Source organism: Tamandua tetradactyla, chromosome 18 (assembly GCF_023851605.1).
Source record: "Tamandua tetradactyla isolate mTamTet1 chromosome 18, mTamTet1.pri, whole genome shotgun sequence".
NCBI classification, from domain to species: Eukaryota; Metazoa; Chordata; class Mammalia; order Pilosa; family Myrmecophagidae; genus Tamandua; species Tamandua tetradactyla.
This window is the reverse complement of record NC_135344.1, coordinates 36,769,472-36,794,632: the sequence shown is the minus strand read 5'-3', so window position 1 is coordinate 36,794,632 and position 25,161 is coordinate 36,769,472. Positions and strand designations below refer to the sequence as shown.

The 25,161-nt window shown below is 50.9% G+C and overlaps 1 protein-coding gene across 2 annotated transcripts in view; it reads left to right on the top strand.

The window, feature by feature from the left end:
- Positions 1-24,938, top strand: part of ARK2C (arkadia (RNF111) C-terminal like ring finger ubiquitin ligase 2C) — a 48,320-nt gene extending 23,382 nt beyond the window's left edge. For both annotated transcript variants that reach the window (XM_077135559.1, XM_077135560.1), the window contains exons 2-8: positions 10,679-10,994; positions 12,616-12,726; positions 15,880-16,009; positions 17,647-17,751; positions 18,032-18,127; positions 21,398-21,504; positions 21,971-24,938. In XM_077135559.1, coding sequence (XP_076991674.1) covers positions 10,819-10,994; positions 12,616-12,726; positions 15,880-16,009; positions 17,647-17,751; positions 18,032-18,127; positions 21,398-21,504; positions 21,971-22,088 — 843 coding nt within the window. In that variant the 5' untranslated portion in view covers positions 10,679-10,818 and the 3' untranslated portion in view covers positions 22,089-24,938. The remainder of the gene's footprint in view (positions 1-10,678; positions 10,995-12,615; positions 12,727-15,879; positions 16,010-17,646; positions 17,752-18,031; positions 18,128-21,397; positions 21,505-21,970) is intronic.
- The last annotated feature ends 223 nt before the right edge of the window (positions 24,939-25,161 follow it).

Genomic DNA, 25,161 nt, shown 5'->3' with positions numbered 1-25,161 from the left:
CAAAGGTTGCTTTACCTAGTCACAGGGAGCTCAAATGTCTCCAGGGCTGGAAGAGTCATTGCATGACCATGGGAGGCTCAGAAGATGCAGGAAGTGAGATCGTGAGCTGTGTTGGTGCAGAGGGAATTGGAGGTACCTTGGGAGGCCATGTGGCAGAAAACACAGAGTCTGTCTCTGGACACTTGTCTCGCGGCTTGTACCTCCTCCTTCCACCATGGCTCAAGCCTCTGTGCTTGGTCCCTGGGCTCTCACTACTTCCTCTCTCCTTGCTGCCATGCTCCTCCCTCCCTCCCCCATCACCAAAGCCAAGCTCTGGATTTCTTGGGCAAAGGGGAGAGAGCAGGGGTGGGCATGGAGGTAAATTTGCATCACCTTCTGATTCTGCAGGTCCTCTCCCCTCCATATTTAAGCTCCTCTGCTGAGTGGCTCATTGGCCTCTACCCCTGCATCTCCAGGGCGAGGAACTTTGGGGGGACAAAGCAAGTTCTGAGAAATGCCTTCCTTACATCAGCCCAAACCTGCCTGTCAGAAAGAGCTTAATCCCTTTGAGTGCAGCTGTCACCTGCCTCTGGAGTCTCCTCTTCCCTGCTTATGTCCAGATTCTTCAGTTTTTCCTCACAGGCGACAACTCAAGGTCCATCCCAATCCCAGTCTACCTCATCGGGGCCAGATTATCAATGTCACCTTAATATTAGGTGCCCAGAATTGGTTTCAGTAACCTAGGAGCTTCCTCCTTCCTTTTCCATCAGTTAACACCTGTGAAATGAAAGGCCAGACACTTTAGCATGGGAATTCCAGAGGGACCCTTAAGATTTATCTTGCCATAGAAGCATCCAAAGGGCCGGGGAACCATCTCAGGCTGCTCTATCAAGCTGGGACTGTTTATTGGTGTCTCCTCAGGCCAGGGCTGAGGCTGGGGTTTATCAGCCTCGTGCCTGTGCCTAAGCGGCCCCAATCTCCAAGACCTTCTTCCACAGTCCCTGCAGGACGGATCCCAAACCCATCCTTGCCGGTTCACGGTTCCTTACTTCGGCAGGAACATGCTTCCTCCTGGCGGGAGCTCCGGAGAGGTTTGGGGCGTGGGGAGGGGAGGTGGGACCACCGGCCCACAGCACTCCCTTCCCATTCGGGGGCCCCAGGCAGTGGATTCCGCCCTGAGCGCCCCTGTGGGCAAGCCTCAGTGCTGCGAGGACCAGGACGGGGCGAGGCAGAGCTGCGCGGCGGGAGGAGCCCTGTCCTGCACCCGGCGTGGGAGGCTGAACTCGAGTCCGACTCAGCCCGCAACCAGTTGGGGGCCCCCGGGCAGGCACCGCCGGGCCTCAGCCTCCTCCTCTGTAGCCTGGAGGCTGCACAGTCTCTAAGCCTCATTTACCTGGAGTAGTCTACAGTTCTTGATTCCGTGAGTGACGAGAACCACATTTCCTTACCCGTTAAGAAGTAGCTTTTCTGAGATAATGAAAGTCGTCCTTCCTCTTCTTTCTTTCCCTCTCCCTTTTCCCTCTCCTCTCCCCACCACCCTCCCTCTTTCTTTCTCTTTTCTTTTCCCCTCCATTCTCTCATTCTCTCTCTCTCTCTCAGAATATTTCTGAGCTCCCTCTAAAAACAAAGGATGTCTAATGCAGGACATTTACTCTCAAAGCACTCACTTCACAGCTTATCACTGGAGATAAATTTCGTGCACAAATATAATACCAGGTACAATAGGCCAAGAGCCCGCAAGCCAAATGGGAGGGCCTGGGGGGATTCTGAGGGTGGGTGGCATCTGCGCTGAACAATGGAGGCTGGGCAGGAGGAGACAGTCTGGCAGGGAAAGGTGGCAGCTGCAGGGGGCTGAGAAAGGCCACCGAGGGCCAAGAGTCGGGCAACGCCCCTGGGGTCTGGGAGAGGTGGAGGGTGTCACCACACAGGACAGGGAGCCAAGCCGGGCAGGAGCCTGGCAGGGAATGGAATGCTCAGGGCTGAGCTGGGCACACCACAGGGAAGATGGGTTTAGAGAGCTGGTCGGAGGGAGAGGCTCGGCTCAGGATGCCACTGCAGTGGTTAGAGTGAGAGTCGGCACAGCCCCGGGGACTGGGGAGGGAGGGGAGGTCACAGAGGATGAAGCAGGTGGACCTGCAGGCTTCTGAATTTCAGGTCGGGACTCAGTGGAGTGATGCTGACTGCGGGTTTCAGGATGGGGTGCTGGTGGGGGATGCGGGATTTCCACGCTGTCCAGAGCGTGCCTTGTCCAGCAAGGCAGGGAGGAGTGAGGGTGGTTCAGACTGCAGGGTTGTTGGCCTGTCCCTTGTCCCCTCCAGTGATGCCCACCCCTTCTTCCCTGAGGATCATTTTCCTGGGAGTGAGCTTTGATGGGGAAGGAACTTAGAACTGGAGGTAACGGTGCTCAAGATGAGTGAAGAGGGATGAGTCTGGGCTCCGAAAGCGTTGGGGTGGGGGCTTCGACATTGGCTTCCTGAGAGCTGCTAACCCTGAGGGGGGGTGCCCCTCACCCGTGACCGTCCCTGTTGGGGCTGCTTTCCAAGCCTCCTTTCCTCCCCAGCCTCAGTAGTGCTGGGACGGAGCTCCTTACCTTGCCGGTGTGTCGAGCCCAGCCCAGGGGATAGAAACAGCTTGTTGTTGGCGGCCAGTGCTTGTCTCCCTGCCTGCCTGGACTTCCAGGCAAAGGCTGTGAACATCAGGGGGGAGCACTCACATCGCTTATCGGGACAGGGAGTGGGGACTGCACCCCAGGCTGGGGGCAGGGGACCCCAGTCTGGCTGATCCGCTGTGGGACCCTGGAGGTGGTCATGACATTGCATTCCCAGGCATCGCCCTGCTGCCTACTTGGCCTCCCCTAAGTGAGCTGAGGGGCGGCCCCGACAGCAGAGAGGGAGGTTGGCAGGTTACGGGTGGATGGCCGTGGCCGTGGCCCTGGGTCTGGAACACTAAGAAGTCAGTGGGCTGGCAGGTCTCGCAGTGAGGGAGGCAGCCTGGCCTCTGGACGCGGCCCTTACAGGCCTATTTGTGCCGGGCTCAGAAAAGAAGGTCTCCCGCTGGAGGAGGCCTGCCTGCCGGCCCCACAGAGGCCGAAATCTGCTTTTCAATGATGCGTTTTCTTTGCTGCTTGAGTGCCTGCTTTTGAAACAGAAGCAAAGCTCCACAGCTTTGGGGAAACGCCCAGCATCGAAGGGCATGCTGACTTCCCCCCTCTCTGCCCCTGCCCTCCTGCTCTCTCTCTGGGGCCTTTGGGGAGGGAGTCTCCAGCTCTCCCTTCCCTTCGGCCTCTGCCCTGGGTTCTGCCTCCAGGAACCTTCTCCCGCCCCTCTGCCCCTGCTGCGGCCAGGAAGGAGAGAGATGCAGGTCCTGGAGCTGAGTGAGCAGAAAACCTCAACCCTGAGAACTGGGCGAGGAGGATGGTTTGAGCCAGGGGGGCTTCCGGGGAGACCCAGAAGGGCTCCGTATCCCCGGGGAGCAGGGGGCTTCGGCCCTGTGGGCTGGTGGCCTGCATTAAGGGTCCCGGCAGGCCTGTGCCCGAGGCACCCACGGGCAGAAGGCCGTTATATCCTCAGCGGCCTGGATGGGCGAGTGGGCCGGCTCCGACCTGGCTTCCTGGCCCTGCCACACAGCCTGTTCCCACCCTTCCTTCTCCCCTTTTATTCTGAGGGCTTGCAGGCATTGGAACCCCTCAGTCCTAGAGTCTGGAGGATGAAAAGCCACTTTAGTTCAGGAGTGACCACATTGACCGAGATGGAAAACATCACGAGGCTCATGGAGGGCGCCCCTGCCAGGACCCAGGCCTCTGGGGGAGCCTCTGTGGGGCTGGTCACTCTGCTCTCTCCAGGGGCTCGGGCAGTCCCACTTCTTGGCCTGGCTCCTCCTTGCTCCTGCCCAGGCCTGGCCGAGAGGCCCCTGGCAAACCTGCCTCCCTTCCCCTCACTTGCAGACCCGGCCCAGTGTGTCCTCGGGCATTCTGGCCCCCGCTTCATCACCATCTTTCACGTGGTCAGGCTACCTGGTGGGGTGGGAGAGAGTCCTCTGCTTCTCCCTCCCCACTTCCTCCCCTGGGGACTGTGGGGTTTATTCTGTTCTCTGGTCCCCCACTCCCCAGCTGCTGGCCTCTGGGCTCCTTTCCCAAGAGGAAATCAGCTTCCAGGTCCCAGGCCTTCATGGAGCCCCTGTCTTGGTCCTGTCTGTGCCAGGCAGGCAGCAGGGGAGGCCTGCACCTGTGGGCTTCCCCTGCCCCAGCTGTGCAGGGCTGGACCAGGTGGGGGGGGGGCGGGGGCAGCACCCTGCCCTGCTGCCGCCCTGCTATGCCCCAGCTGCCTGCTTCAAGGTACTGCACTTTACCAACTGTCAGCAGCTGCTCAGAGTTAACATCTATTTCCAGGATTCTAACGTGCACATATTTGCTTTCACATTTCTGAGACTAGTTTGTGTCTTACAATAAATGTATTTAATGGGGTCCTCCTTTTTGTTTCTGGAGAACCTTTTTCTCCTCACCCCCTAAAAATGGAATTTAGCTCGTGACGAATTTTTCAGTTGATGGTGTCTTAGCCTTGGGAAATGTGATACATGGATAGTGTAATCCAGGCCATTTGGAGATTATTATTTAATCAAAGGGGTCAATCCAATGGTAAAAACCGTAGGTTGTCTACCAATGGGGACATTTTGGAATGTGGGCCTTTTGAGACACCACTGATTGTTGGTGTGCCATAGACCCAGATATTCTACCCTTAGAGCTTCACTCCCTTAGTATTAGTGACTTTTCAGAATCCTTCCTTAAAATAAAACCACATCCACGGTTGACAACACCTGATGCTTCCATGGGCCCTACATGACATAGGACCAAGGAGAGACCAGGGGCCCGGAGGGTGTCTCCTGGCTTCACTTCCCTCTGAGCCTGGGCAGTGAGACTAACAACCGCTTTGGATATGGGGATGACAGGGGAGAGGGGCACCAAGTTCCATGCGGGAAGACCAAGGATCTGTGCAGGTGGAAGTGACCAGAAACATCCCAGGGTGAATAGACAATCCTCCCTGCTCTTGATGTCCAGCCTAGAGAAACGGTACCTGCCTGCGGCTCCCAGTGTGGGATAGGAGGGCATGGGTGGCAGGAGAGGAGAAGGCCCTCCAGACTGGGATGTGAGTCCTCTTCCTAAAGAGCGTGTGCAGGGGCCTGCAGGCTCCCTGCACAGTGGACGCCCTCGCGGGAGGAGAACTTGCTGGTGGCAAGCAACTGCTGACCCGGGTGAGCCAGGGCTGGGGGGCCAGCAGCCCGCAGGACCGTCCCCTGCATTGCCACAGCTCTAAAACCCCTGCAGCTCACCTAGTCCCCCTCACCAGTCTCTTTCCCACTAGATTTAAAGCCAGTCAGCCTTCGGCCGGTTTCTGTCCTGCTTAAGTCAAACTGCACCGCCCCACCCCACCCCACATTGCTCCAAAGCCCAGTCAGCCAGGTATTGAGTGAATGTGGTCTCCAGGCGAGGTGCGTGGGGACCCAGAGAGAGGAAGACACGCAGCTCAGCCTAGCGGGTGGCAGTGTGAAGAAACAGCAGAAGGCAGTCACCCACCGCTCGGTGCCCTGTGAGTGGTGGAGACTCAGGAGCTCAGGGGAGGAAGGCACCCTGGGGCTGGGTGGGCAGGTGAGGTGGTTTGGGAAGAGCTGAGAGGTCTGCAGGCCTTTAACGATGGCAGAGGCGGTGGGAGGCAGGAGCAAAGTCCCCTTGGTGGGAATGCGTTTGCAGGGGGCAGGAGGCTGGTGGGTGATAGTGGAAAACAGGGAGAATGAACCAAGCACTTTACTATCAGGCTAAAGGTTTAGAGTTCTCCAATAAACGATGGGGAGTGCTGCATTTGAAGGCAGACCTGTTAGAAAACCTGGCTGCAGCGCTTTTCTCTGTGAATGGGCCTGTCTCTTTCCTGGGTAGCCATCAGAGGTGATTGAGCACTTGGAATGCGGCCAGTCCCGTTGAAATATTAGACGTGCAAAATCTACACTGGATTTCAAAGTGTAGCATGCAAAAAAAAAAAAAAAAAGAACCATCCCAGTAATTTTTATTCTGAGTGCATGCTGAAATCGATAACATTTTGGGTATATGGAATTGTAGAAATTATATTATTAAAATTAATCTCACCTGTTTCTTTCTTTTTTTTTAAATGCGGCTATGAGAAAATGTTAAATTATATATGTAACCCATTTGGAGTCTTCCCACCATCCTTTTTTCACATCATTCCATTCCTCTTTGGTGCTGTCTTCCACTTTCTCTCTTTCTCTTTTGACAGCTCTGCTTTCCTTATCTTACCCTCTTTCCCTCTGCCGCGCTGCCATCCTCCTCCTCCTTTTATCCCACGTGTGCTGATCGGTGGTGGAGTGGGGAAGGAGGGGCATCCAGTGCCTGTCTGCTCATGCCACAAGTCCCTGGACTCATTAGGACCAGAACTCACAAGGAGAGAAGCCCTAATTATCCAGAAGGCTTGTGGGAATTAAGGTTCTAGATGATTCCTTTTGGCTCCCTTGGGGTCAGGTGGAAATTCTTTTTGTTTTCATTTCATTTTGCACAATCAATCAGTGTTACATGCACTTCATATACAGCTTTGATTCATGCCAGTGTAAGACATATTTAGTAAAACAGCAATTGTTGGTCCCTTTCCCTCCTCACCCAAATTTTACTTCTTAAAGCGCAACACTTTCAACTCTTCAGGATTTTCTTCCTGAAGGACATAAATTGCTAAGTGAAATTCTAAATAAATTATTTCACTGTTACTTGTGATTTTTGATATTGTCTGTTTTTTTCCTACTATGGAAAAACATCCCTTTCTGGTCTCCTAATATAGGTTGTTTGCTTCATTATTAATATAGAACTACTGTTCACTGCTGAGCCAAGCAGTGTATAATGATTGCACTTTCTTGCACAACATTTTCTTTACTTGGAGGTAATAATTGTCTCATTTATAATTTATAATAATTTATATAATTTATCATAAGTGTCTCTTCTCTTATTGAGAACTGGCTGCTTGAGTCCCTGCACAGCTGTGTGCTTGGGAATCCCCCCTCTCTCGGGTGCAGCCCCCTATTTCCCGACTCTGCTTTTCTTGGTCACTTCAGTATCTCCTTGAGAAAGGAAGCAGAGGAGGTTAATTTTTTTGAGACCCTGAATGTGTGCAAATGTCTTTGTTCTATTTTTACTCTTAATTAACAGTTTGGCTAGGCATAAAATTCCAGATTGAAAATCATTTTTTTCTCTCTCTCACTATCTTTAAGGTAGTCGCTCCATTGTTTTCAAGCGTCCAGGGCTGCTATTGAACAATCTCACGCCATTCTGGTTCCTGACCCTTTGGAGGGGACCCGCTTGTCTCCTTTCTCTCTGGAAGGTGTCAGAATCATCTCTCTGCCCCATTCTTCTCATGTTTCACAGTGAGATGGCTTGCTGTGAGTTTCTTTCCCCATCTATTTTGTGGGGCACCCAGAGAGCCTTTTCAAAAATCCAGAAATTCCTTTAATTTTGGGAAATCTTTTTTGTCATTTTTTTCATAAGTTCCTCCCTATTATTTCCTCTGTTCTCTCTTACTTGTCAAATGTTGAATCTCCTGACCTGATGCCTCAATGTTCACATTTTTTCTCTCCTATTTCCCATCTCTTTGTCTTCGTGTTCTGCTTCCTGGGAGATTTCACCAGCTTTATCTTCCAACCCTTCTGTTGAATTTCACCTGTTATCCTTTTACTTTCCAAGAGCTCTTTTGTGTTCTCTCATTGCTTTTTTTTTTTTTTGGCATGGGTAGGCACCAGGAATCGAACCTGGGTCTCTGGCATGGCAGGTGAGAACTCTGCCTGCTGAGCCACCGTGGCCTGCCCTCTCATTGCTTTTTTTTAAAATTTTTTTACAAGCTTCCTGTTGTTTCATGACTCCAACATCTCATTTCTCTGCGAATAGTAGTTATACCTTTTGAAGTATATTTTTTCTCATTCTGGCATTATCTCCATACCTCTAATTTATTTCTTTTCTCTTTTTTACCTTCAATTTGTAATGTTCTTCCTATTTTTCTTTGTAATCTTCCTTAAGAGGCTGATCTCCTTGGGCTTTCTATTCCTATTTAAGAGTAGGTCACTAAAAGCTGCCCAGAAGCTCTGTGTAAGTATGTATAAGAATAGACTTTTCAATTTATGGCTCATTATAGGGTGGCTGGTTGGGGAGCCAGCTGTTTAATTGGGGTGCTTCTACCCAGCAGTGTCTATAGAGTTCTTTACGGCACCGATTATTTTCTTCAGAGAAATATCCCTCAGTTTCCAGTTTGGGGACATGGAGGGGGGCAGGGAAGGGGCACACGCCTAGCTGACCAAATGACGGAAGGGGCCAAGAGTTCCAAAAGGTCAATATCTCCCCGATCACTCACCACCTAGTTTTAGTGGGGTGCTGCACCCCTGCCCTCCCCTGCCTAACAGTCCCCATTGGAGCTGTTCAGGTTCAAGTTCTCCACAAACTGTGGGGGAAAGGGAGGCAGGGTCACTGGGCCATGTGGGTGAGGGATGGAGATCCGGGTATAACTGCTCCTGGTATGGCCTCACTCAGTCCCCTCCTGCCTTCCAGAGTAACCACTGAGTCCATTTCCTGGTCCTCCCAGCAGCGTGTGGCCAGATTTGGCCACTTCTTGCTGACTGCCCCTTCTGTAGTCACTCGGTTTCAGATTTCTCATCTCTGCTAATTCCTCCATCTGCTTTCCATCTTCCAAAAATCTGTTGACATCTGTTGGCTGATGATATCACCTCTCCTGTTCTCTCTGTCCTCATACATTTACACTGCTCTTTAATCCTTTGCTCTCATTTTAATGGGGTTTAGGAAGGAGCAGACCTGTATTGAACCTGCCATTTTAGCAGGGCAGTTCTGCAAATGTCTCTAAAGTTCCTAGTCTACTTCCTTGCCCGGTGAAAAGGACCCTAAGGTCTGGAGTTGTATCTTTGCACATGGAGAATTTGTTAGACTTGTCATCAAGCTCAATGTTATTTAGAAAAGTGGTGGGCACCGGATTCAATGTAGCCTGAACCCAGCTTATACCTGGAAATGTTGGCTTTTAAATAAATTCTAGGGAGAAGAGTATTATTGTGTGATTTATTTTTTTCTTAAAATGGAGTGCAGAACAACTTCTGGTTGTTTACTCTCTGAAATGAAGACTCCTTAGGTACTGTGTCCTGGCTGCCAAGGGCTTCAGTGAAGTTCGGAGCTTGGCACGACTGGATTAAGGTTTCAAGGGGCAGCTGTTTAAAAAGGTAGCAGGTTTGTTGGACTCCAGCTCGGATTCTGAAAAAGTAACAGTATTTTAATTTTAATTGACAAACATTAACAAAGAAGAATCTAAAATCCTAAAAAAAAAAAAAAAAAGAAAGAAAAGAAAGGGTAGTGGTGTCAGCGAGGTTGCAGGAAAGGGTTCTGATTCAAGAAAGCAAAACTACATTTAAGGACCTTAAAACTCCTTTAACCTCTCCCTGGGATCAAGTATGTTAATTGTAAAAAGGATTCTTAGAGAAGGGGGAATGGTAGCCTAGTATGTTCAGGATGTATATCAAGGTTGAACTTCACATGTTTGGAAACAGATATGGGGTGAGGGTGGGTGGTTAGTGGGAATATAAGGGATTATGTTGTATTGTAGGTGGTTTTGGTTAAAAAGGTTTGTTTGGAGTCACATATGCCGCTGATTAACTCAACAAATTTAAATAAGTACTTGTGTGAACTGGTACAAATGTACAATATTGGTACAAAGAGTTAATAATAGAGTGATCCGTGGGAAAAATACCTACTGCAGGCTAAGGCCTATAGTTTACAGTAATACCTTAAAATCGTCTCATCAGCGGTAAGAGGTGTGCCTCACTAGTACTAGGGGTCACTAACCGGTGTTTCAGGTTTTCTTTTTTTTGTGCTTATCTGATAATTTCCTTTTTGGAGTAATGGAAATGGTCTAAAAGTGAGTGTGATGATGAGTGCACACCGAAGTGATGATACTGTAAAACATTGATGGTGTAATTTGGATAGAAGTATATGATAAATGAATATATCTCAATAAAATCTGGTTAAAAAAAGATTCTTATCTATCTTTTTATAAAGAGAGCCCTCCTCCCCTTCCAACTCCATCTTAGTTTGCCAGGACGATTGTAACAAACACCAGAGACATGGATTGTTTCATGTCTAGGGATTGGAAATCCAATGCCAAGGGTCCTCTGAAGCGTGTGGGGCTCTGGGGGTGGCATGCCAGCCGCCCCTTGCTTAGTCTCTGCCTCGGTCACCTGGTCCTTCCTCCCTCCAGCTCTCTCCACGTCAGTTGTCTCTCTGTCCAAGTTTCTTCTCTCTGTAAGGACACTCGCTCTATTGGGTTAGGGTTTTCCCTAATCCAGTTTGGCCCCATCCTAACGAGTAGGATCTCCAAAGGTCCTATTTACAAATGGGTTCACATCTGCAAGACCAGAGGTGAGGATTTGAACATGTGGGGGGGACACAATATGACCATCACCAGCACTGGCTCACACGGGCTCTACCTGGCAGCGTTACGGTGCACCGTTGGTGTATGAAGGTGAGGGAACGACTGGGTTTGAATGAAGATCTTTCATTTCCCCAAGACCAGAGTCTCCTGGGGAGGGTGAGACGGGGGTCCAATAGTTGGGAACGGGCCCCGGGCTGGTCCTCACGGAGTCTTCTCTGTCCTTGCCTCCCTAGGTGCCCCCTTTCAAAGGTCTCAGCATCCTCACGCTACCTCCTGCCGCCACTTCCACCTGGGCCCCCCGCAGCCGCAGCAGCTCACCCCCGACTTCCCCCTGGCCCACCCCGTGCCGTCGCAGCCGGGCCTCAGCGCCCACATGGCCCAGGCCCACCAGCACAGCGGCGCCCTGCATCAGTCGCTGACCCCGCTGCCCGCCCTCCAGTTCCAGGATGTCACAGGTCCCTCCTTCCTACCTCAGGCCCTGCACCAGCAATACCTCCTGCAGCAGCAGCTCCTGGAAGCCCAGCACCGCAGGCTCGTCTCCCACACCAGGTCAGCACTGCCCGCCTCGGGGCCGGGCCAGGGCCGGGGCTGGGGCTGGGAGGCCTGGGTCCCACCTGCCTGGGCATGGCCAGCCCTTCCCCAAGTGTGTGCCTGAGCAGTGGTCGCTTCTGCCTCAGTTAGAGGCATTTGTTGTAGGCAATGGGTGCTGCCCTGCCCTGACACAGCTCCCCCAGCAGCTAGTGTGTGTCCTGGTCCCATCAGCCAAGGCAGGGGCGGGGGCGGGGCGGGGTCACCGAGGGTCACTGTACGCTTGGTGTGGAGAGTTGACCAGGGGGGCCTCATGTCCCCTCCAGTTTCCCAATTGCCTGATTCTAACCTCACAGAACCATAAGGGATACCAAAGAAAGTGGCTGATTTCCCGGGCAACCCTCTGAGAGCCCACAGGTTAGAGGAGACTCCGGCTAGATGTATGTGGAACAGGTGGAAAATCAACGCTCATTGTGGGAGGTCACAGTAGCCGGGGGTCCTGGACAGTCACTTCGCCTCTCTGGGCCTCATCTGTCAGGATGAGGGGTTGGCTAGATCAGTGGTTCTCAAACTTTTTAGCCTCGGGACCCTTTTTACATTCTTTGAGTTTATTGAGGATTACAAAGACCTTCATTTATATGAGTTAGGGCTATTGGTATTTACCATATTAGACATTAAAACTGAGAAATATATAACTACTAACAGATTTAAAAATAAAAAAATTATTATATGTTAATGCTAATAATATATTTTTATGAAGATAATAAAAATTTAGTGAGAAGCAGAACATTGTTTTACATATTTGCAAATCTCTCTAATGCCTGGTTTCATAGATGAGAGCTGACGCTTGCGTCTGCTTCGGCATTCAATCTGTCGCAGTATCATGTGTCACTTGGTTTCTGGAAAACTCCAGTGTTCACTTGTGAGAGAATGAGACTGTAAAAGGCAAATAACATCATAGTATTATCATGAAAATAGTTTTGACTCCGGAGACCCCCGAGAGGGTCTCAGGGATTCTCAGGGGTGCCTGGAGCACACTCTGAGAACTGTGGGACTAGATGATCTCTAAGGCCTTAAGGGTCCACGACTGTGCGGACTGAGGAGCATAAGACAGAAGTGGGTGTTGTGGGGAGCCCAGGTCACCATGAGCTGGGATGTTCAGGGAGGGCTTCCTGGAAGAGATGGGCTTTGACCTGGGTCATGGGAAGAATGAGGAGAGGGGTCGAGGAGGGGACATGAACATAGGGCAGGGGAGTGGCACACAGGAGGGAGAGCCTGCAGGAGGTGCTCTGTGTGTCTTAAACTGGCCTGCTGAGACAGAAGGGGATCAGGGAGGGGAGAGTTTGGGTGGGGCAGGTGATCTGCAACAGACACCCCTAGGGAGAGACCTCAGAACCACGCTGCCTGGGGACAGCTGGAGTGTCAGAGTTTTCAGTTGTTGCCCAGCCAGGACATTTCCTTGGGGTTTGGAAGGAAGTGCACAGCCCATGGCCCCAGCAGCTGGGGGCTCTGTGGGGCTTGCAGGAGCGGAAAGCCTCCTGGCTGGAGTTGCTCAGTGCTCCTGAGACGTGGGCCGCCCCCCTGCAGTCCCAGGCAATCCCGGCAGCCCCTGAAGCCATGGCCCTCCTTCCCTCTGGTGCAGGCGGAGTCAGGAGCGTGTGTCTGTCCACCCCCACCGCCTCCACCCCAGCTTCGACTTCGGCCACCAACTGCAGACGCCTCAGCCCAGGTATTTGGCTGAGGGCACCGACTGGTGAGTCTTTGAGGCTGCTGGGGAGGGAGGGAAGGAGTGAACTCTTGCTTGATCCATCGAGTTCCAGTTTTCCTTCACTGTGAATGGTATATGAGGTCCGACCTCAGGCCCCAGGCTTCACTGGTTCCCATTCACCCTCAGGGTCAGATGACCCCACTGGTCCTGGCTCCAGCAATTAGCTCAGACGGTGCCTTGAAGATGGCATGGAACCGTGAAGATGGAATGGTGCCACAGCGGGGTACTCCTGGGCTACAGGGAGGAGGGAGACCAGGACACAGACCTTTCCCAAGGCCCCTGAGCTTTGTGAACCAGTGGTCCTTGGAATGGGGGGAGGGGCAAAAGGAAAGTTGTGAGAGCTTGGGTGGTCAGGACAGGCTTTCTGGAGGTGGAGGGCCTCGAGGGACCCTTAGGCAGTGCAGGGTATTGGGCAAAACACAGGCTCCCATCCTGTCTGAAGGACAGGGCCAGAGCTGGCTGGGGAGGAGGTAAAGATTTGGAAGAGAAACTGGGGATAAAGGTTATGGGTTTTCTTGTGTCTTTGTAGGCAACATGGCTTCTCAGAAGTCCTCCCCCAAACTCCTGCACCCAGGAGAGAGGGTCTTTAAGGCTCCAGAATGAAATATTGCTTAGTTATGGATCCTTGCTCCCAGTCACCTCTCTGGTTCTCAACTATGATCACAGCTAAACCCTCAAATACTTTAAAAAGACATGCAGTCATGGGAGCATTTAAAGGTAAAGGGCATCCTGTCTGCAAAGGATTTTTAATGGTTCAGAAAAAACATATAAGAATAAAATTAAATATATGTAAATAAAAATACATTTCTCATCTATAAAAAGTGAAAGAAATAGAGGGAAATGTTTACACTGGGGGAAGAGTGAAGGATATCCAGGAATTCTCTGTACTGTTCTTGCAATGGGATGTCAAAAAAATTTTTTTAAGAATGTAAAAAAAGCCTCATTGGAAAGAGAGGGACTATTAACAACCACATCAACAGACGTGGGTTTTGTGATTTTATAGCCATTTAGTCGGGTAAACTGGCTTTGAAGCCCTTTTAAGGTCACCTAGGAGTGATCCAAAAGGACAGTTCTGATGGCTCGGATGCTAAGGGTGCTTCTAGAAGCCCTGTCTCAGCAGGCTCTACGGTCTCCAGGCCTCTGCGCCATCTCAGGCTCGCTGTCCCTAGGCTGAGCCAGCCCTTAGAAGATGGATTGCGCTGTGGCCAACTTCAGCCCTGCCTATTTCTAATGAGCAAGATTCAAATGACAAAGGTTTAATTGTAGTTTGGATTAAATTCTGACCCTCAGCAGTCAAGTCAATTCAATTTAATTCATTTCAACCCGCGTGGAGTACGCAGGGCCCTTGCATACGGCTGAACAATTTGAACAAACAGCAGACCCCAATGTGGCGCGTGCGACGTGCAGGTGGCAGAGTGGGGATGCCCTGGAGAAGTGGTGGGGGACCGGGCAGTCTTAGCTCTGTCCCCAGCTTCCTTTATTCAGCCACACCTCATCGTCCTTCTCAGCTGTTTCAACCACTCTGAGCTCCTGAGCCCTACCCGCCCATGAGAATTAAAACGAGACCCCGGGAGGCTGATCTGTGCTCCAGCAGGGATGTTGGGGGCCTGGCCCTGAGTCCAGCCTGGGGTCCCTTCTAGGTCCCTTTTGCCTGTCCTGTCCCTGTTTCCCAAGTAGGAAGTTGTTTCCAGACGAGGCAACAATTCCTCGCCCATGTAATTAACTCTGCTCCAGCAAGGCCAGCCTCATGGTGAGGAGGGGCTTTTTAACAGTGACCCTGCTAACTGCCTCATAGCCCTCTGTCTGCAGCCAGGAGAGGGGCAGCCTGGTGAGTGGCTGGCAGGAAATGCACACAGGCAGGGCCCCTCTTGCCCTCTGCAAGGAACCTGGGGGGGTGGGGGGAGGGGGAGGAGGCAGGAAAAGTGTCTGCAGCTGCCTTCCTCCACTCCAACCATCAGAAACCACTAAATCCTGTCCCATGTCATTCCCTTGTCCATGCCTGATGCTACCCTGGTTTGCCCACCTCTCTTTGGGATAGCTTAACCCAAGCAGCTATTCTCTGCCAAGCATCCTGGCCTGAGAGTGTATGGGAGCATGAGGCCCAGCAGATATGCACAGCACACCCCCTTGTTAGGCCACGTCCAGCAGTCCAACCCTGACCTTGAACCACAACTGCTCCAGGGCCTCTTGTCCTTTTATAACTCAGTCCTGACCTCTCAATTCCAGCTCTGAGCCCAGGGTGGACCGCCCCCCACTCTGCCCCAGCCCTAGCCCTGCCTTTGGCAGAAAGCTTGAGGCCTCTGGGTCCTGTGGGCAGTGGGTGGATGGCAGCATGGTGGCCTCTTGTCCTTTCCCCTGTAGGCAGTTCTGCCTCCACAAAGCCTCCCAAGCTCCCCTCTAGACTTGCCCAAAGATGGTGCCGGCACTCTGGGGGGCCAGCTGCCTGGGAAGAGCTTCAGGGTCTGTGCAGCACCCAGACCACAGTACATGTCAAGGACCCTGACAGTGGAAAGTCAAATTCAGTTTGATGTTTAGACACAACTGACAAAAATTTGTGCGTGGAGAAAATTTCCACAAAAAATCCCAAAACACAGTTCTGGTTTAACTCTGTGGTAAGCATCAGGCAAAGGTTTAAGGTATGTTGGGTATTTCTATGACTCCCCCCTATTTCCCCCCACCCTCAAAAACCAAACAAACAAATAAAAAACTTCTAGCCCAGTTCTCACAGGCTGGTGGCAACAGTGGAAAGGCCCAACATCTTCTCAAGGCAAGTCCACCAGTCTCTAGGCTCCAAGGAAAACACCCTCTGTTGAGGGAGCCTGGATCCAGGAAGGAATTTATCTGTTGAGATTATAAGGGTGGTGGTGGTACACAGTTCACCCCAGCCCAATTAGAACAGCCTGTCCGCCCAGCTGAGGAGCCAGATGCCTTTTGCTTCCCCAGCCGCACTTTTGCCTTTCCTCAGCTGGGTCTTGGCTTCCTTAGCTGTAAAGAGAAGAGATGGGCTAGATGCCCCACCACCCTAGTAGCTGTGGCCTCTTTGTGACAATCCCTGATTGTCTTGATGTCTGGGGTCCCTCCTACAACTGGATGCCTGAGTCCCTTCCTCCTGTGGCTCATGGTGGCTGTGCCCTGCAGGGACCTCAGCGTGGATGCCAGCTTGAGTTCTGCCCAGTTCCAGGTGCGGCCCATCCCTCAGCACTATCAGCATTACCTGACAACTCCTCGAATGCACCACTTCCCCAGAAACTCCTCCTCCACGCAGATGGTGAGTGGAAGGGCCCTGCTGGGAAAGGGACTCCCCTGCCGCCGGCTGGGGGCAGGAGCAGGGTGGGGTCTGCAGCTCCCTGTGCACTGGCTTCCAGGCAGGCAGACTGCAGCCCTCCCCTCCCAGCTCCTACATCCCTGCCTGGCTTGAGAGGGAGAGAAAGAGAACCTGCTGGACTAGAAGCCAGGGTTCCTGAACGGAGGGGGAGTGGGTCCTGCAGGGGTGGCATGCGGCTGTGCTGCTGGCTGGGGTCTGCCAGGAAAAGGTCCAGGGCTAAGAGCCGCAGGTAGGGTCATCCAAGGAGCTTATATGGCCTCATCTAGCTGGTTTCTTTGGGCTGGCACTTCCCTGGGCTTTGGCTTCACTTATCTGTGCAATGGGAATGAAAATGCTGTTGTGTTAGCATCAGATTGGGTTGGGGATCTTCAAGTTTCTGGCATTGCAGCCTGTGTGGAATTAGAGGAAAGCAATTTCGTTCAAGTAGCAAAGGACTGTTGGATTGAAAATCTCTCCAGACAGCTTCCTGCTGTTGCCCTAAAGTATAATTCTACCTTCCTGCCCTTATCCTGTCATTTAACCATGCTGCTTCTCAGTCTCCTTCTTTGTATAATAAGGGACGTGAACAAATAATCTCTGAAGTCCTCGTCAGCTCTGGTAATCTATGTTTTGCATCACAATGCTCCATCTCCTAAGAGTAAAAGAAATTAGTATTTATTGAGCACTTACTATAAACCAGGCACCATCCCAAGCACTTTACACGAAATACCTCTTTTACTCCTCCCAATAACCCCTCGAGAAAGGGTATGGTCCCTACTTTACAGATGGGCCGCCTGAGGCCAGGGAGGTTAGGGAGCTGGCCCAGGGCCACCCAGAAGGTCAGCTGAGGAGCAGGGACGGAAATCTGGCTCCTCTGGCTCCCAGCCTGGCGTAGGGTGCAGCCGGTGAGGCAGGGCCCTGCAAGTGCAGTCAGAACCTGCCTCAATTCCAAATTTTGATATTTTGTTCATTATAAATTTTGTGTGTGTATAATCCTGATTTTTTTTTTAATTATGCAGTGAACTCTTATTTGATTAGTGAGTTTCTGGTTATCCTAAATTCTGTGCCCAAGGTGGCTGCCTCGCTCTCGGCCCCCTGCCCCGGCGCTGTGCCACGTGCTTGGCCTCCCCGCTGCTTTCTGAGGCGGCCTGGAGGAGGAGGGTTGGGGCGAGATCTCCGAGCCAGCTGCCTGGATCTGAAAGCCTGGTCCTGACGATGGCCACTTTAACTTAGGGCCAGTTACTTCATCTCTCTGTGCGTCCCTTCCCCCACGAGCCAAGCAGGGATAACAACCCCGCCCACAGGATAGGGCAGGTGTGATCATCAAGTTAGTCAATCGTGTGAAGTGCTTAAACACCTCCCGCTGCAAAGCAAATGCCCTATCCAGATTAGTTGCGACGTTATTGATTTCGTTTGGTCTGGGGCTGAGCCAGGCATAAACTCAGTCCAGGAGGAAAGAGAGAGACCAGAGCAGGAAAAGACGCGTTTGCACCCAGCATCAAAGGGGTTTGCTGGCTGGCGGTTACCGGAGGAGTCAGACCCTGGGATCACCAAGAAGCCTTAAGTCCTTGCTCTATCCAAGGTGTTTTCTCCCCCAACAGGTCGTCCATGAAATCCGCAACTACCCTTACCCTCAGCTTCACTTCCTTGCTCTCCAGGGACTGAACCCTAGCAGGCACACCTCCGCTGTGCGGGAGAGCTACGAGGTATGTCCCTTGGTCTGGAAACCCTCCTGCCGGCCTGGCACCCACTGGGGTGGTGCAAACAACACTGTCACTCATCCTCCCTTCTCCCTTCCCACTGCTGGTGGGTAGGGCTGGGTGGCAGGGCGCCTCTCTGGTAGAGAGAGAGAGGGAGAGGAGAGAAGAGACACTGCAGGCCTTCAGCATCGGACAGGTTCTACCTGTTGGCTCCCAGTTCCCCTCATCCCTTTAAGGTGCGTGTATGTGTGCTGAGCCCACATGTCCGTATTTTTTCCCTCTGCAGGAGCTGTTGCAGCTAGAAGACAGGTTGGGAAATGTGACCCGGGGAGCTGTGCAGAACACTATTGAGAGGTTCACTTTCCCCCACAAGTACAAGAAGGTGAGTCTGCCAGCAGGCTAGCGTGCCGGAGTGCAAGGGCTGGTCTCATCCACCAAGGCCATGTGTCCTCAGAGAGGCACAGTCCAAAATCTGGAGGGCTTGGGTCTGGTTACAGGCTCTGCAGCTGTGATTCCTTCCTGGGGTCTTCTCACTTCCCTCTGCCAGAGTGTGATCAGGAGGGGAATGGGGGGCCCTCTCGTCAGTGTGGGGGGGCTGCGTATGTGTGTGAGTGTGGACTTAGCGGGCACAGTGTGCATGTGTACACATTTCAGTATAAAGGCATGTAAGTGCTTGTATCTAAATGAGCTGGGGAAAAGGGGCACTTGCACAGAAGGCAAAGGTTTGCCTAGAAAATAATTCCAAGTCCAATTTCACCTGTGGACAAATGGGTAATGAAGGCTTCAAGGGGGTGTTTCAAAACCTGGCTGAGCATCCAGAATCACTTGGGAAGATTTAAAAGACACAAATTCACAGCTTTTTCCTAAGCCTAGAGAGGCAGAGTTTCTAGGGTTAGAACCCAGGAATCTGGGGTTTTATACACCTCTGGGGAAATCAGAAGGTCGAGAAGCACTGAGATACGTAGGGCAGTTACCTGCTCATCATGAGGCTCTAGGTCCAGCGGTCAGGGGGGCGCTGGGTGCTGGAGTCAGACAGAGCCGGTTCTGAATTTCAGCCACTCACCACTCTTTAAATGTAAAATGGGAATGAGCATATGAGCAACTCCACATGGGGGCTAGGAGGACTCAACGGAATGTTCATGCAAAGCTCAGCACAGGGCCTGGTACCTGCTAAAATGACCAGGAGGTGAGCGCCTGTGACCGCCTCTCCAGGCGTGGCCGTGTTCCAGCGGTGCAAGTGTCAAGGACCAAGTCTGGGGAGATGCAGCCTCTCAAGAGGATTTATTCATAAGTGATTCAACCTACGTTAGGGAGCACCTGCCCCGTGTCAGACAGCTGAGAGCATTGCAGAGGGAATGAGCATATTTCAGTGGTTGAGGGTGTCATCTGCCGGGGAGAGTGGCCCTCTTCTGGAGAGAGCAGTTTAAGCTACCAGGGCAGAGTGTGGAAGGGGACGAGCGAGCGGTGTGTTCAGGAGCCCCGGGGCTGGTTCCAGGCCCTGATGCGCTCCTCCCACTAGGGCCACGAGGAAATAAGGAGAAGAACAGAGGATGGAAAGGCTACTTGGACTACATCAACGGGAGAAATAGTTGGGGTAAAAAGAATATGAGGAGTGTTGAGGGAGAATAATGAGAATAAAGGTATTATAAAAAAGGGATCAGAAGAAATAAAAATGGGAAATTTATGGAACTTTGGACCCAAATAAAGTGTAAAAATTATTAAAAAAAATAAACAGATGTAAAATAATACAAAACCAAAAAGTGTATTTTAAAATGGTAATGAAACAGGAATGAAAATAGAGAAGATATGTATCGGCACAATAGAAAAATATAAAAAGGATAAGAACTAGAAAAAGATGAACATAACATACAAAATTAAAATCAAAAACCTTAAAGTGCAAGAGGAATATTAGCAAAGATGGGAGGGTGAAGGCAAAAGGGATAAAATAAATGCTAAACTAAATAAATGCTGAAAAAAGTTAAAGTTAAAAATTGCATAGTTAATGAAAAGAAAAGATAAAACTAGAGGACTCAAAAAATTTAAATAAAAAGTAGGATAAGATTTGAAAAGGGAGACTCATTTAAAGAAATATAAATTAGCATAGTAAAACAAGGTGGGCCTGGAAAGCTAAAATTATTAAGTTATATAATTGTTTATGACTGTTAAACTAAAGTTATTAACTTACTAACATATAAAAAGAAATACTCAATAATGCTAAGGAAACAAATAGGAAACAGACAAGGAGTTGAGGCATAACTATCTTTTTACTGGATATCCCCCTTTCCTAGGCTTAAAAGAAGACCATTCCTTGAGCAAACACAACTCGGCTCTTAAGCAGGCAGATTGCCACGACCCCAAACATACTCAAAAGCTGTGACAACTACATGGGAGTGTGGATATCATTCTGATTTTCTGGATTCTGGAGAGGTGGAAACTTTTTGCAGAGCCTAGCATGGCTTGCAGTGGAATGTAAAGGGCAAGACTGAGAACAGTAGAAATAGATTTTCTTCCCAATGAGGCTATAGGACTCCCCAGATTACATCAGTCTAGAGACCTCTGGAGGTTAGGACCAGGGGCCAGAGCGGGAGACCTGGCAGATGGGCCTGCCCCCAAGATCGCTTTCTTTGTGATCTTTGCCTTGTGACTCCTCAGATTTTTTTTGTTGCAAAGTGACCTTTAAATCCGCTCATACCTGGAGAGGGGACAAAATAGGCAGTTTTCTTGCTGTGGGTCTGCTCAGAGGTGGATTGTTTCACTGCTGATTTCTCTCACTGGTTAGAGTCCCTCCTTTTAAGAATATCTATTAAGAACCAGTGATATGTCTTAGAGTTGGCCAAGGGTGACATGTAGAGAAGGGAAAGCCATGGTCTGTGCCATCCAAGAACTTGGAACTTTCTACAAAGCGGTTAACTATTTTTAATAATTAGCATATAATGAAAAAAAAACTAGGACAATGAAAGCCAACAAATATAAACAGAGTGCCTGTGCGATGTCTAGTCCAGTGCTGGAACTAGTTGCTTATTTTAAAGGAAATTTCTGGATAAGAAGATAAATTCAACAGTATAAGACAGTCCCCAACAGTGGGGTATAAATTATAGGAGTTAGTGCCAGGCTGAGGAATTTTGCCTTCATCTAGTAATGAATGAATAAATGAATAAACATTACTTGAATAAGAGAGTGAGTGAATGAATGAAGCATGCTAGACCTGAAAGTGGAGGGAGAAGCCCAGAGGCAGTCATGTCGGTTGGAAAGGGTGTGAGGAAGAATGGATAGCAAGAACAGAACAGAAAGGGGGAGGCTGTTATGCACAAGCCATAGCTTTGCAAAGGATTGAGTCATTAGGTACCAATTCTTTTCCAAATTCCATGCCCTTAGAGAGTGCCAAGGACAGTAAAATGAAGTCCACTAGGCTTCTTCCTCACTTGACTTTAACCTTCGCTGTCCTGTAGCAAGAGAAAGGGCTTGGGGAGGAGACAGGGGGAGGGGACTGGGAAGAGCACGGAAGTCTGGGTATTACTTAAAGACTTTGAAAGGGGCTGGTTGGTGGGGGAAGAGGAGTCTGTGAGGGAGAGAAGAGGCTGTGGCTGAAAGACAATGGTCACCAGGTGAGTCTGCTCCAGGTAGGGGATGTACCTCTCTCTGATTCTCATAGCGAAGACCCCAGGATGGCAAGGGCAAGAAGGAAGAAGGGGAGGAGTCAGACACAGATGAGAAATGCACAATATGTCTGTCGATGCTCGAAGATGGAGAAGACGTGAGGTAGGAGATCAACTTCTTTGAAGCCCTCTCCCTTCTCTCACAGCCTTGGTGGTCAATCCCTGCACTCTGTGTCTGGGAGTGGGGTGGGGTGGAAGGGTACTTGCTCGTGCATTTGAGTGTGCCAAGTGCCACATGAGCTTCACAGTTGCATGGTGAAAGTGAGGTATGTAGTCTTCTGGATGTGTGGTGCAAAGCTCCTGGGATGCAAAGCAACCTGGAACAGTGTGATACTTGGCCTAGATGGGTCTAGGATGAAGTCTCAGCTTTGTTTCAGAACAGTCTGGAAAGGGCTTTATGGAGAAGGAGGGCTTTGAGGCTCCACTGCCTGCCATGATTGCACAGCCTCACCCATGAGAGGGCTCCCAAGACCTTTTTTAGCCAGTCCCCTGAGGTCCTGGGTGTGTGGTTCCTGGACCCCTGGGGCCCTTCTCCCCTGCTGGTGCTGACCCTCCCTTCTCTCTTCCAGACGCCTACCCTGTATGCATCTCTTTCACCAACTGTGCGTGGACCAGTGGCTCGCCATGAGCAAGAAATGCCCCATCTGCCGAGTGGACATTGAGACACAACTGGGAGCCGACAGCTGAGGGAAGAGTTAGCCAATGGATGCCCCATTTTCCTTCACCAGGTCCCCCCACGGCCATAGCCCTTGCAGCCAAACTTTGCCTTCTGAGCCATTTGATGTAGAGGAAAGCCTGCAAGCACATTTTTGTGGAAAAAGGAGTTGGTGGTACCAGTGTCTGAGGGAACGGAGCGGGTGGGGGAGGACCCACCCATCCAGAACCGTGACTGCCCCGCCACCCGCCGTGCTGTGCGGGAGGGAGGGAGCTGGCCGTGCCCAGAGCAGGGGTGGGAAGGAGGGGCCCACGCTGCTGAGCATTGAGATGTGACCCTGAAGGTACTAACTAGCTGGTAGACCGGCCCCTCAATCCTGTCCTTTGAAGGATTGTACATATACCTCTCGACCACGTAGAAACCATGTAGGGGTCTCTAGCTATTTCTGTGGATGGCAGCCGGAGCATGTTAGCTTAAGAAAAATGTCGTGTGTGGTGCTCTAGTCATCTTGTGGTGGACATGTCGCTATTACCGAATTCGCACCAAATATTTCTCATTGAGTTCCTTGTTTTGGTGCCTGACTGATCCAACCAACGACAGCCCAAATCTTCCCGTCTTTATGAGAGAAAAGGAAAAATGAATCAAAGGTGGAAAAAAAAAAAGCCAAATCCTGTTTACGATGGAAAAGGATGATTTTCTTTTTTCACCCAGGTTGGGAGGCGGGAGGGGGTTTCTTGATTTTAGTTTTGTTTTCTTTTGCTTTTGTTTTTCTCATGTTTACAGTGCACGGAGTATGGAAGGGGTCATGTGGGAAAAGAGAAGGTGGGGTCTTATCGGGGTCTCGAGGGAGTCACCTGAGTGAGTAGGTGAAAGGGGAAAGTCTATCTTGAGGGAGGGCTCCCCTGTTCCAGGGCTCACCTCCCTGGCTCCAGCCAACCCACTGGTCCTCATTGAACCAGAGAGGGGCCAGTCTCCAGCTACAGCTGCTCCTGTGTTGCTCGGAGCCAGGCTGTCCCCACCACTCCACTTTCTTCCTTCCTGCTCTACTCATGCCCTGCCATAAAGAGACAAGTTAGCCACTGCCTCTGTATGCAAAAAAGGCAACTGGATAGTTAACGATAAAATAGCAAAGGGAGTGGACACTGGTTTTTGATTAGAGTGTGGTCAGAGAGCTCATGGACCTAGAGGAGGAACTTGGCTTCCATTGGGATGTCTCTCAGAGGTGGACCTGGCATGGTGACCATGTTGACTGGGTTGGGAGGTCCCATGACCCTAACTTCTGTCTCTGTCTCTCTGATAACCTTGGGCAAATCCCTTTCTTTCTCTGTGCCTCAGGTTCCCTCTCCTTAGAGCAGGGAGAAACTACAGTGTGCCCCATTTCCACTCCCTCTACCTCACCTAGATGTCGTGAGGATCAGTACCATCTGTCCAATGTGCTCTACAGTTTCTTTTGGGGACCTTCTTGAGGTTTAGAAATGGGAGATGGTGGGAGAGACAGGCCTGGAAGTTCCAAATGACACCATACAGTGAGTCTTTTGGCACCACCCCACAACATTCCTGATCCCCAGAGGGAGCAGAAAGATGAGAGGACAGGAGAATGGAGGGGGGAAGCTCACCAAGCTCTACACCCCAAAACAAATTTCTTTATCCCAGAAATGCCAGGTCAGCTACTGCCTCCTTTAGCCCTCCAGTCTTCCTCTCCTCCCATTTGCACTGCTCTAAAAGCCCCTTCAATGCCCTTTTAGCAGTAAGAGAAGACCAAGGGGAGCGTATATTCTTCACATGTATGAAGAACCTCCCTGGGATTAGGGACATGTTTGAGTCCACACTGCTGCTGCCCAGGGTAAGCCCAGGATCAAGGGGTCATAGAGACAGGGGGCACATTGGTTTAATAGAACTCTCCCATACCTTGCAAGCTTTCCATCAGAAGACCTGGTGGGGTGGGGATGGGGGGTTGATCTCCAGAACCTTCGTCAGAGCCTGAGGTCTCTTCCAGCACCAATACCCTAGTGTTCTATAAAACCTTTATTGAGTGCCTCCCAGTGCAGGTGCTGGAAAAGACAATAGTGAAGAAGATAGTGGAGCTTCCAGTTTAGCTGATGAGATGAGATCTATACAATAGTGCAAAAATGGTGAAAATGATTCAGGATTAACTGCAAGGAACAGTCCATTGTCCAATTTGGTGATTCCAGGATGGGAACAATGTCTCCAGGGCTGGAGGCTGGAAGTCCCACCAGGGAGGAAAGTACATCTGAATCAGGACTTAGGGAAAGCTAGTAACAGACAGACAGTCTCCGCAATGGCTGAGTCAAAACCAAGTGTTCCATCAGGCTATGGTTTTGGCTTGAGGGTAGTGAGGGTGGGCTAGGGTAGGTGCTCCTCTCTTAGTCTCAGCCATTTTTTCTTCCTTTGGTTGGTCTGAAAGGCAGAAAGGAGGGAATCAGTGGGGAGGCCAGGATGGAACTAGTTGGAATCCTGGGTTCTAGCCTTGGCTCTTTGCTATTAAAGTGGGCATCTGTAGAAAACCCCTCTTTTTGGCCCTGGCCTCTACCCTCACCTATAACCCAGGAGGTTGGATTGGATGCTTAATAAGTTTCTTCAAGTCAATATGGTAGAGCTGTGTGCACCCTGAGCTGTTGCAAAGGACTTCCATGGGCAGGAACACTTGTTTCAGAGACTGAGGACACAAGTTCTAGGTGAGAGAAGGGGACCTTGTTCCCTCCCAATTGTCAGTGAGCCCCCTGAGTGTCCCGAGTGAACACTGAGGACTGGGCTGGCATTACCCAGAGGGAAGAGGGAAGATACTTACTTTAGGGGTAGATCCTGAAGCCCCTCCTCCCCTTCCCCTCTCTCTGGGGTCCTTATACCTTGCAGGTAGGGACTGGAGGTGATGAGGACTCAGGGTCTTTCCTGAGGAGGAGATAGGGTGCTTCTGCTCCCGAGAAGCCCCCCCCCCCCACTGCCCCCACCCTGCTGTGGGTCGGGGAGCCTAGGAAGACCAGTGGAGAGGTAGGCGCAGGCCTCAGCATCTCCCATCCGCCACCTCCAGGAGAGGAGACCACCTGGAGTCCTCCTTCTGCTCAACTCAAGGGACTCAGACCCTTT